Raw genomic sequence first — 12,759 nt, forward strand, 5'->3', positions numbered from 1 at the left:
CCCCCCCCCCCCCCCCCGCTCACCTCCACATCTCTCCCTCACTGCACGGTGGACAGGCACGTGTACGACAACGTGGGGCTAAAGGGGGAACGCCACATCTCTGAGAACATCGGCGAGCTGAGAGACGCCACACCTGATCTGATCCTGGCTGTCAAACCCAAGGTTCCCCTAGAAGACGAACAGGTGACAGACTGAGACCAGAGGACATCTGAGTGGTTTCTCTTCCACCACTCCACACTCTTTCTGACAGTGTCTCTTCCCCTCTATCTCTATTTCTTGTCTTCAGTTCATGGGTGCTGAGTTTGGTGATGACAAAGCTTCGGTGAGTGACTCGTCTTCCCGGTTGTCATGTTTAGACCGAGCTGAAAGAAATTCACGCGCCCTAAGTCTTCATAACTCCATCACCAAGAGTAAGTACCTCCCTATTCCTGCTGATTTAAAAAAAAAGTGTTCTTTACAAATAAATGTTAATAATTTTAATATTCATAATGTATTTATAATCCCTTTGGCAAAAGCAATGGCAACCTATTAAATTAAAAAAATGAATGCGTGTAAATGATTTGGGAGACAAAGAGCACAAAGAGATGTGATGATGACCTCCAAACAAAGCTCAATTGTCAGACACAAGAGCTGACACGACTGCTCAAATGATGCCAAAATGGAACATTTACACATGTTTACAAGTAATCTCTGCCTGGTTTGAGCCTCGAAGTCCTTCTTTCCTTATTTTTTCTGCCTTAAACCACTCTCCTCATTATCCTTCCTCTCCTCTCCACTGCATTCCCTTTGTCCCTCCGCTTTCATCCACAGTGCCCCCTATCCCGCTAATCTAATATCACCCCTGCTCTGCTGCCACCCCCTGCCAGGGCTGGGATAAAGGGGGGGACAGATGGGAGGTGGGAGGGGTGGAGTTTTAGGCAGCCCCAAATCAAGGAGCCCCTCTTACACCATCTGCTCTGCCTCCGCTGAGACTATGAGACTCATCATTTAATCGCCATAAGAGAATATTTGCTCATCCGCTCATCTGATTCTTACGATTTTTGCGTGGGGGGGGGGGGATGCACCCTCTGAAGCCTCTGATTGTTTACATGACATTCTTTCACAAAAAGTCTGTTAAAATGCATCCCAACTTTTAAACTACTACTACTAAATTTTTTACTAAATACGTGTTTAAAGTTTTTATTAATTTTGTTATTTTACTCAAAATATTATTTGATATTATCTTTAGTTTGCCTCCTACATTTTTTACTTTTATCTGTTATATTTTAGTATGCTACCTCAAATTCCATCTTGACTGAAAGAAATCCTAAATATATTTCATAACATTTCCTCCTTGTCCGGTGATATTCTGCCCCTGAATCTGGCCAGCTTTAACACAGCAGCATCCCCCAGTGGTGGCTTTTTGCTACACTGTAGAACGGCTGCTCAAAAGGCGGCGGTCCCACTGTACTGCTGTATTGTCCCATAACAACGCGTGATCGATCTCAACTTTTTTGTCTCAGTTCTCTCAGAGACAACAGATTCAACTGAGGAGGAGTGGCAGTCCATTGCTGACCTGGCCACAGCCTGCCGCAGTATCCTGGAGGCTTTGTCACGAGAGGGTGAGGAACTATTTATATTTGTACACCTCACTTACTTTAAAATAATACAACAAGCTGTTAGTGGGTAGCACATGTCTAAAACCAAAAATTTTTACGATTCACGTTAAATAAAGTTGTGTTTTTTTGTATATTTGCCTTTTGACTGACTGGCCAAAAATTAATTGCATTTACAATACACTGTATGACCAAAAGTATGTTGACACTTCTGGCTGTATACTTTTGGTCTTTTGTATGGTGACCCTGAGAGCTCAACTCACTTCAAATAAAAAATAAAAAACATATATATAGACCAAAACTAGTACATTTAAAGCGTAACCGATACCAATTGAGTATTTCATTTGATACATTTTTTCTGTACTTTATTTGATGACCGTCACGTGAATGGAAGTATCTCTGCCCGGTGCCAACGCCGTTACATACACCACGCCATAGGGTTTGGATTGAAAAGGATTTAATGCAGGTATTGTTTCACTGGAGAAGTTATGATACTACTCCATACTGGCTTATTTTGGTCTATACCTTAAGTAGCAAGTACCGATGGCCAGCCCTAAAATGTTAAATGACACAGCACAAGCTAATGAAGAAACATCTTCACCAACTCGACGATACATGCATTATTTAGAGAAAGCACTGCTGTTAATCTAACATTATCTTTTTGCATACTATAATATCTTAATCATGCAATTACATTGATGGACAGCAGACTTTAATAACTTAATAAGCCACAAACCAAGGCAACAACAAGCAGTCCCAGCCCTGTGCATCACTTCTTAGTGTCCCCTTGAAACAGTTTCCGTTGTGGTGTAACCTTCTTGCAGTACTTTAAATGATGTGCGTATGTTGTCAAATGTGTAGATGTGTCTTCATTTGCTTGTGTTTTGATCATTTGCAGGGTGTTGCAGTTTTTATTAGTTGAGTCCCCTTCATTCCAAATAAGTGAAAGCTTAATGATCGGCCTACACTGATAATTTTGACAAAGGTGTGCTTCCAGCTCTGTGGCAACACAGTGAGAAGAGCCTTACGTATTTCAACCTGAAAATGCGCCTGTGCACTAAGTTAGGTCCATACAGAAATGTTTTCTGAGTTTGGTGTGGAAGAACTTCACTGGGTGGTACAGAGGTCTGACCTCAACCACACCCAACACTTTTTGGGATCAACTGGAACATCACAGCGACCTCACTTATCCTCTTGTGACTGAATTGAAGTAAATATCTGCAGCCTGGTTTTAAAATCTTGTAGAAAGCTTTTGTGTTTTTAAGCGAGAGGTTTACCAAATACATGGGTGAAATAGGGTTAGGGCTAGTCCACATACTTTTGGCCATATGAGAAAAAAGGTAGTGGACATGCACTCTATATTGTTGCTTTAAGAAGTGTATGAATGAGAGCATGTTCTATACTGAGAGAAAGTCTGCCATCATTGTCTCCCTCCTCTTTTCTCTGTATGGCTATTTTAAATGATAATAATGTGGATAATGTTCTTTACCACAGACCGTAAAGCCGGAGACCCCTCACAAGCAGGAGCTGACCAGACAGACGGCAAGCTGAAAGACTCAAAGGAAAAGTGGGTTGCTATACAGTACACACAGGGTGAAGCAGACAGTTCAATATCTCTGTAGTTAGTCTCTTGGTTTTTGTTTTCTCTGAATCATTGCACACATCCTTTTCCAGCTTTACTTCTTCACTCTCAATTATTTAGACCTTATCGGCCACATCCAACTGTTTGAGACAATGTGATGATGCGGCAAGCTATCTTGTTCACTCAGTAATGCACTTGCAGTATGCGCATGCACACAGCGTGTCGGACTCACCGTTGTTGTCATCTTTTGGATCCATATTATTTTAATTTTACCCTTTTTACAGCTCCTTGCTCGCCTAATTTTTCTTCGCCATACAGTGTCTAAACATAGAAAGTCTGCAGAACTGTAGGCCAAAAGCTCAGAAAATGAGTAAATAAAACAAATAACCAAACACCAACAGGATACTTTTCTTCAGCAGTAGTCTCTGATATTATAAGTGCACTTTATGTCCATCGACGTACTGCATTGATGATTATTTCACTTTTAAACGTGGCTTCAGCTAGCATGCAAAATGCTACAAAAGAGACACTAGTAAACTGGTACTGTTTGTGAACCTAAACTTGCCAATTGCAATAATGATCACATTGTTTTTCAGTAGATACCAGTTCAACAAAAGAGAGAGAGTCAGATTATATTTGGTGACTACAATAAAAAAAGCAAACGGACAGCCTCTTTACAAGAAAAGTATGTCTTCAAATATGCACTTTTGGATTGCACACATGAACTTTAAACCAACCAAAAGTATAAAATATACAGCCATACCATTAATCATTAAAGGTCCCATGACATGGTGCTTTTTGGATGCTTTTATAAAGGCCTTAGTGGTCCCCTAATACCATATCTGAAATCTCTTTCCTGAAATTCAACCTTGGTGCAGAATTACAGCCACAAGAGCCAGTCCCACAATGAGCTTTCCTTAGCATGTGCTATTTCTGAGTCTGTAGCCATTGAAGAGGGGGGGGGGGGGGCTTGACCAACTGTCACTTTGCCACAATGTCTCTCTCTTTCTCATGGGTGGGCCAAATTCTCTGGGTGGGCAAAGCGAAGAGAAAGGGAAGGTAACCTTGCCCCTTGTGACCTCATAAGAAGCAAGATTCCAGATCATTCCATCTGAGATTTCCTTTTCTCAAAGGCAGAGTAAGATACTCAGGGCTCGTTTACACCTATCGCCATTTCTAGCCACTGGGGGACCATAGGCAGGTTGGGGGAACTCATATTAATGTTAAAAAAACTCATAGTGAAATTTTCATGCCAAGGCACATTTAAAGGTTAAAAATCACTACTAGGCCCAAAACATCCGTCAACGATGCCATGTTCTTTCCTTTAAAAGCATCATCACACTGTTCACACCACTAGGAGCCAGGTTTTACATACATATACTGTATATACTCCAGACAAACTGCATTATGGGATGATCAGTGATGACTTACTGAAAACAAGTCTGCTAGTCAGTCTTAGCAATGACTTTAAATTGATCTTTGAGTAATACAGGTTTCATTAAAGGCAGCAGGGACAGCGTCTCGAGCACTGAGGCTGCCACAGTGATGGACGGCTCCACGACCAATCAGCAAATTGAAAAGTTCACTCTGTATGAGATGAATCAAGATGTTATAACAGGAGAAGAGAACTTTTTCTTATAAAAGAAAAAAAAAAATCTATAATATGCAGCAGTGACATTCATCTTGTTGATTTGTAAACCATTAATGCATCACAATCCATGAGATTCTGTAATTGCTTTTGATGAAGTGTCACTGCCTCTGTTTTTTTGCAGTGACTCTCCAGGCCACCTAGAAGAGAAGGTGTCGCAGCTGGAGTCCATGCTGAAGAGGCTGCAGGATGACCTGCAAAAGGTGCTTTGACTTCTGTGAATGTTTTCCTCTGTTATACTATTTTCAGTGAGCTCCACCGGAGAGTGAGCAGGTAGGAAAAAGTATTTGAATTGTTTAGCTTCCGTCGCTGGAGCGAGATAATTTGTAGTTCTGATGCCGGCTTTTGTTTTCTTGTACAAATCCTCCAGTCCATTCAGCCATTTCAAGTCACAGCGGGCTCACTGTAGATGCATTAAATACAAAAACACTCAAAAAGCATTTATTTATTCATGATGTTGTTGTAAATTTGTACAGTAACATTTCAGATGTTTTTAAATATTCCCAGTAGTTAAAAAAAGAATGTATGTACAACAACTCATTTAATACTGTTATTTTCTAGTACATTTATAGTAATGTACTGTATGTATGTAGATGTCAAAGAATATTGTATGTGATGAACTCCTTATTCTTATTCTCGACCTCGGAAACAGAAAACAAACAAACACTTCTCAACACAAAGTCCACTTGTGTTTCTGGAGCTTTCAACCACATCTCATGTCCTTCCTCGGTGGATGGAGTAAGCTTGTCTGTAGTGGACAAGTGGATCTTGTGTTGAGAATCTTTGGTCAGTTGTGTATGTGTCTCTGTGTGTACACATATTATATAAACATATTATTCCTCCCAATTACATGGACCATTTTCTATTCATTTTTAACTGCTATTTCCATTATTGATGATTGGTTGATTATTTTTCTAATCAACCATTTCTTTAGCCTATGAACTCTCAAGAATAATGATACAATAGTGCTGAAACAATAATTGATTAGTTGACCAACAGAATACTAACCTTATAAACATAATCATATGTCGTTTATGAAACAAACATGAAATATTCTCTGTTCCCAGCTGTAATGATTTGCTGCTTTTCTCTGTTTTATATAACCAGTGAATGGGTTTTGGACTCTTGGTTGGACAGAACCAGCAAGTTAAAGCTGTTACTTTGGGCTCTGGGCAATTGGGATGGCCATTTATAACTATTTTCCTTTTTTTTTAATTACAGTTTATAGTTCTAATAACCATTGAAAGATGATCATCAGATTATTCAATAACAAAACTGATTGCAGCCCTATACCAATTAAAGGTGATTAGTTGCTACCTCAGTCTGACCAGCAGCCTAAAACCCCAAAACACTGAAACACTGAACTATGATTTTCTGGCAAATCATCAGTTCAATGACTAAATGGTTCTGCACTGTTTTGGATTCTAAGTTGGGTTTTTTTCTCACTGCAGCGTGATATGCTTCTCGACCCTGTTTTTTCTCTGTTTTTATTTCAAGCTCTGTGTTTATGTGTGTCCACTAGTTTCCTTAAAGCCACCGCTGTACCTGTCGCTCCCCTCCCGTTCCTGCCACAGCGATCTGAGCGACGGCTTTTGTTTTGTTGTGTGCCGATGTCTTTCAGGAGAAGGAGGACAAGGCGGTGCTGCAGGCCGAGGTGCAGAGCCTCAGGCAGAACAACCAGCGGCTGCAGGAGGAGTCGCAGAGCACAGTGGCTCGCCTCATCAAAGTCACCGAGCTGCTGTGCAACGTCAACAAGCCCTGTTAGCTTCACTACTGCACGGGCAAAACACACAAATCGGCAGAAAGATGCTAATCGTACAACATGCTTGTATGCTCAGTACGCTTATTTTGTTTGTAGGCTACATATTTGCAAAGGCAGACACACACACACACACACACACACGTATCCCCTTCAGTCTGTATATCACCACAGTCTCCATCCTGAATCCTGGACCTGCCTGGTGATGAGGCAGTATGCAAATCAACCCATAAAAAAGAAAGAAATTACATTTCCAACACCCCATGACCTTCACAGACTGACCAGTGTGCAGCTCTCCGGCTGCTGCGTTTGTGTTCTATGCCAGAGTGCTTCTCTCGGTGTGTATGACACAGTATGTGCAAGGATGTGTGCCACACGTGTACATGCGTGCGTCTGTATGTGTGCTCTGTACTGTACTCTGGTTCAAATACTTGACAAGCTGGGCTGGATAGCACATGCATAAAAATTGGCAATTAATACTGAGAGACACTGTATAGCATGTTTGGTGGTCTTAGCTGAAATGACCAAAAGTGTGTATGTTTGTATATATATATATATATATATATACATATATATATACATGAACAGTAGTCTTGCTATCTTCTCTGCCAGGCGTGTAGTTGCAATGTCTGAGTGTGGTTCTGCCTGGCACTGGTAGTGTGGAAGGCCTTGAAAACAGTAAGAAAAAAGGGAACAGGACAATGACAAGCCTGTAGGCAGCCTTCTACTTCAATAGATGTAATGATGCTAACTGACTCACCTCAGAGCAAGGCCGGTTACGTAAGGAAATCGTTCTCTGCCCTCATTACTCTCAGCAGTACTCATATTTAAGAAACTCTGACGTTTTTAGAGAGACAATTTAAGAAAATCAATACATTAAAAAAAGACTTAAACTGGAAATGTCAAAAAAAAAGGACTGAGCATGCTTGTTCCTCCTGGAAGTATGACAACAGTATTACAGAGATACTGCAAAGGGTTATACCTCTCCTAAAGATGCAGACAATGGCAGGAAAAGAACTGCTTTTGCTTCCTTCCATGATTGCCTGTAGCTGTTTTCTTCTAACCTCACTATTGTAGCAGCCATACTGTAGAAGATCTCCTCCTGCTGGCCTGAAGAGCGATATGCCATAAGGCGGATTGTCTTTCAGCTGGCAAAATAGTTTTAGGTGTCAGAATAACACACCTGGAACTAATAGTGAAATACAGAATATCGTATTTAAATATGTTTTGTGTTCGGCTGATGTCTACAGTGACTATTTTGGGTAATTGTTTAGTATGGCTTATGAGTGGTAGAGGTAAGGACAATATGTGAAATCTTACCATTCCACCCTGATGTGTGTGTTGTATTTGTTTTCTGTGTCGTTCTTGCACCTTTGATTTTGTAAAATCAGCACTGGATAGGGCACATACTGTACTTTATTTAGCCTAGGTTACTTTATGTCTTGCTCAACAAAAGAAGGTGGATGCGATCTCATCCCCCCTGACACCACCTTTACCTCACCTTTTTGTGTCCGCTGCTGATGGCGCCAATAATAAACACAAGTTCAGAGGGGTCAGACTGCTTCTCCTCAGTGCCAACGAAAAAGCCCGGGCAGCTTTCCTGAATCGCACCGAAATCAAACAGAACTGACCACAAACTGAACTGCAAACTCTAAACTCTGACAAAAAGGGATGCCAAACGTTCGCCAGTTACTCAGACTCTCTTGTTCCTTGTACAAACTTCCTCTTGTAATTTTATTTTAGAGTCACTGTGAATACCTGGTACCAGCATATTAAGATACAGTATATACAGATTAAATTATGAATCTAAACTTTATCAGTATGTGAAAATACTGTATGTACAGCTGAACTGTTCCATGTTACTTAGTGCATTGGGTTGTGTATGCCCTCCTTTTGCAGGATTATTATGCAGAGAAGTGGTAATTGTGGCCATGCAGGGGTCCCGTTTCATCTCCTGTACATGCTGAAGCCTTGTGACTGAACAGGGAGACGGTGGTGTGAGAAGACCCGTTTTACTGTGTCTTGTATAGTTATTTAGATTGTAGGAGGTTGGTCAAGCATGAGAATGTGCCAAGCAACTTCCAAGCTCCCCTCTATATGTGTGTATGTATAAAAATGTAACTTATTAATCATGCAAATGTGGATTTTCTTGTAGCTGTTTAAACTGGATGGAAGTCTTGAGGAAAGGACAAAAAGGAAAGGTGGGCTTGGTTATACATTTTAGTATCTTTTGTAGAAAAACAACAATTACATGACAAAATCTATCTGCAAATCTTGCTAAATGTGACTATGGTTCTCATTATAATAATATTATTGAGCTATTTCAGCTATAGCTCGTCTTTATTAAGGTCTTAAAACACCATTAGGTACGCCTTAATGAGTGAAACTCTTCTTTCAGAATGGATGGTCAAACTGGTCATACTGGTGTTATGTGAAGTCTTATTTCTCTGACTGTGTGCCTACCAGAAAATGTAATGTATGCTGAGCCAGCTTAGTGACCTCATTTCTTTGTCTTCGGTTGCACTTACAGAGGTTTTTTTGTTGGCAGATGAAGGATTTTCTAAGAGACCGTCACAACATCTGGTCATTTATCCGCTGTGTGAGGAAAAGTCATTGAGTCACAGACGATCCGAAAGAAAAGATGATGATGATGATAATAACAATGATAATAATAATAGATGTGTGTTGTTGGTCTGAAGAACCGCTGAAGCTCAATGAGCACCACCGACAAATATGTGATTTTCAAAAGGGAATTAAAAGGAAGAAGGTGCTGAAAATGACTGATGATGCATTATAATCAAGTTTAAGTTGAAATGAATGTGTTGAATGGAGTATGCTTCCTCTAAAGGATTATTATTTTGATATTTAAATATTTGAAAATGAGAAAATTACTGGAGTATTTGAAAACAAATCTGATTGTGGCTGGATGAACAAAAAGGGTCAAAAGAGATATTAAAAAAAAACAGCAATATTATGGGCCTCAGGTAGTGCATTTACTTGACCTAATCTGGAAATGAGTTGACACAGATGTTTTGCCAACACAGTGACGAATCACCCAGAGGCAGATAATGTTTGAGATATTTGTGTTGCTGCCTTTTAGATTTGATGGTGGGAGGTGTTTGTCATTCTGTTTTGGTTCATGGAAGATTAACAACTCCAAAAAAAGCAAATGGCTGGAGTGAGAGTATCGAGTTTTTAAAATATTTTGTCTTCTCACTAACATAAACAAAGATCACTGAAAAAAAAATAATAAAGTTTATTGTTTGAATTGGTGTTTGGAGGAAAACAGATGTAAACATCACTTAAGTACGATTCATAGTTATCAATTGCTCCCTCTAAACCTCTATTTACTCTTCATTTACCCCCAAAAAATTTAAAGAAAAATATTAGAGTTATCAGTATTATTTGATGTCTTTGTTGATTTGCATGATTGAAATCAGGAGCACGGATAGCAAGAGAATTTTTAACAATTACAACACAACACTACTGTGAAGTTAAAGTGTTCATGGGATGTAAACTTGTGAGGGAATCGGATATGGTGAAGATCTTAGATAGGTAGATCTTCATTTGTCCAGGACGTCCTGGACTAGACTCTGATGATGAGGTGAAGGTCAAACAAAACTTGAAAAAGCGACATGATTAGTCTCAGACAGAGGTCATGGCCAAATCAGATTGGCTGAAAAGAAAAGAATGCAGAAGTTGACAAAGTGGGATCAGGCTAAAACATGAGGCTTCGGCTGTTATTGAAGTAGAAAAAAGATGAGTAGTATACAAAAAGGTTCAGTCTAATATGCTATGGTTGAAGGCAAGGCAAGGCAAGGCAGCTTTATTTGTAAAGCACATTTCAGCAACAGGGCAATTCAAAGTGCTTTACACAAAATCATTAAAACAGATAAAACACAAGTACAAACAGTTAAAAGTCATAAGCATTAAAAATCAATAAGACACATGAATATACAGTTAAAAACAAAATAGAAACATTAGGACACATAAAACACCAGAATAAATTGAAGTACTTTAAGAAATGATTTGGTTTTTGGTTTAGATCTGCATGTACACTGTGAATCACACCTTCAAACAATAATCAAATAGCTCACCTAATATGAATTTAGGAAAGGTAAAAGGTTATGGGAAACCTTAGTCTAATACAGCATTTCCTCCATTAGCTTATAACATTAGCTTTGCTTTTGAAGGACTTCAACAGATTTGAATCAGAGATTACTTTAACTGTTGTGAGAGTCTTTGATTTAATCTCGCCCCTTGAACAAGAATTACGGAATGAAAATAAACATGTCAATGTTCAGCAGAGATGAATGCTCTGTAACCATCACACTTAATCACCTCTAAACAGATCTAAGAGGCAGTTGAACTTCCTTCCTGTCTATCACTTAGATTAGCTGAGCAAGCATGGTGCACCACCAAGATCTATCCTTGACACGCAAAAACTCCACCAGAATAGCTTTTCGAGTCACGTCACAGCTTTTGTTGTCAAGTTAATCGTTGTTATTTAACATCCTACAGGAAACCTACAGGGAACTGAAAAATGCTGACAGAATAAAGTATAGACTCACTATTATTAGACCGTGATCACACAATCGTACACCATAGGCCTACACCAGGCTATAACTCCTAACTTTCATAATACAACATTCATTCACTTCCATTTAAATACAACAGCTTTGATTGAGATTCAGTACCAAGATGTAAAATAAAAAACAGCCTGTATCACATAAACCCATGTAAAGCTTGAGATGATACAGTTTAAAAATTTTTTTGTTTGAAATCCTGATTGGATGCACATTCCCATCTCTCTGAATTGATACAGCATGAGGTAAGATAAATACACTTTCCAAAGCTTGTTCCATGATCATAATATCACGACAACATCATACAAACATTTACCAGGACTCTGTTCTCTGGAAGGCTTTCCTAAACATAGCTGCAGAAAACGCTTCATCTTTCCCTTCTTGACAGCAGGAGGAGAACTCATGACAACAATGCGCAGGCTTATGTCTTTATTTGGGGTTGGAGTGCAGGACAGAGTCTTCACTAAGGGATATGTGTCACACACAGCCTAAGGGCTTAACGCCTGTTTGACTCGTCCGTGTTCTGTAAATACAGAGGCCATGTGCTGGTGTGTGTGTGTGTGTGTGTGTGTGTGTGTTTGTGTGTTTAGACTCCTGGTATGCAGGGTGTATATCATAATTTAAATGGACAGGCTGTTGCCCCATACAATGAGTAGATGAGGCCTAATGTGAGTTTGCCTGCAGCATCACTGCTATGTTCCTGCCATAAATGAGACTTCACATTGCTTATATGAATCAGATTGTTATATTTTTGATCATAACTACATCTACGGATACAAACAACGGACAACTATTTTATCCAATAGGTCCTCTGTTTCCAATAGGTCCTCTTGAAATAGACACAGTTGATAAATAGTCTAGCAGGGAATAAAATGAACAATTAAAGTTATTTTGTTTTAATTCCATAAACTTAATTCAAACAATTCTAAATAACTTTAAAAAGTGCTGTCTTTGAAATTGTTGTACTCCAATGCAACAACCAAATATGGATGAATTTCTGTAAAGAACAACAACTGTTAGCAGGTAACCTGTTAAAGGCCCCACGACATGGTGCTCTTTGGATGATTTTATATAGATTTTTATATATTCCCAAAACTCAGCCATCTCTGAGTGTGTAGCTTTTTTCGGGGGGGGGGGGGGGACCTTGACCAACTGCCACTTTGCTCGTTTGAAAGCCACGACGTCTCTCTCTCATGGGTGGGCCAAATTCTCTGGGCAGGCAAAGCCGAGAAAGGGGAGGTGGGAGGTAACCTTGCCCTTCATGACCTCATAAGGGGCAAGATTACAGATCGGCCCATCCAGATCCTACCCAGGGCCCGGTTTACACCTATTGCCATTTCTAGCCACTGGGGGACCATAGGCAGGCTGGGGTGGAATTCATGTTAATGTTAACAACAAACTCATAAAGTGAAATTTGCATGTCATGGGACCTTTAATGGTGGACCTCATGTGACAAGCCACGTACGTAAACGATAAATTAATCTCAGAGCCCTGCCTTCTTGTCTTAAACTCAGTTAAACATTAAAGGACAAAAAACACCCAGGACACTTCAAGGTTAATGATGTTGTGTGAGCCTACTTTTACTGTTA

General features: G+C 39.7%; 1 protein-coding gene across 7 annotated transcripts in view; it reads left to right on the forward strand.

Moving 5' to 3' along the window:
• The window catches only part of zmp:0000001168 (signal-induced proliferation-associated protein 1), a 35,535-nt gene extending 26,822 nt beyond the window's left edge, over positions 1–8,713 (forward strand). For 4 of the 7 annotated variants that reach the window (XM_034890979.1, XM_034890978.1, XM_034890981.1 and 1 more), the window contains 6 exons: positions 57–183; positions 287–410; positions 1,503–1,601; positions 3,090–3,162; positions 4,950–5,028; positions 6,447–8,713. In XM_034890979.1, the coding sequence (XP_034746870.1) occupies positions 57–183; positions 287–410; positions 1,503–1,601; positions 3,090–3,162; positions 4,950–5,028; positions 6,447–6,590 (646 nt within the window). In that variant the 3' untranslated portion in view covers positions 6,591–8,713. Of the gene's footprint in view, positions 1–56; positions 184–286; positions 411–1,502; positions 1,602–3,089; positions 3,163–4,949; positions 5,029–6,347 lie in introns of all 7 variants that reach the window. The other 3 variants (XM_034890984.1, XM_034890982.1, XM_034890985.1) reach the window with 3 other exon arrangements.
• The last annotated feature ends 4,046 nt before the right edge of the window (positions 8,714–12,759 follow it).

This window comes from Etheostoma cragini, chromosome 13, assembly GCF_013103735.1.
Source record: "Etheostoma cragini isolate CJK2018 chromosome 13, CSU_Ecrag_1.0, whole genome shotgun sequence".
Classification (NCBI taxonomy): domain Eukaryota; kingdom Metazoa; phylum Chordata; class Actinopteri; order Perciformes; family Percidae; genus Etheostoma; species Etheostoma cragini.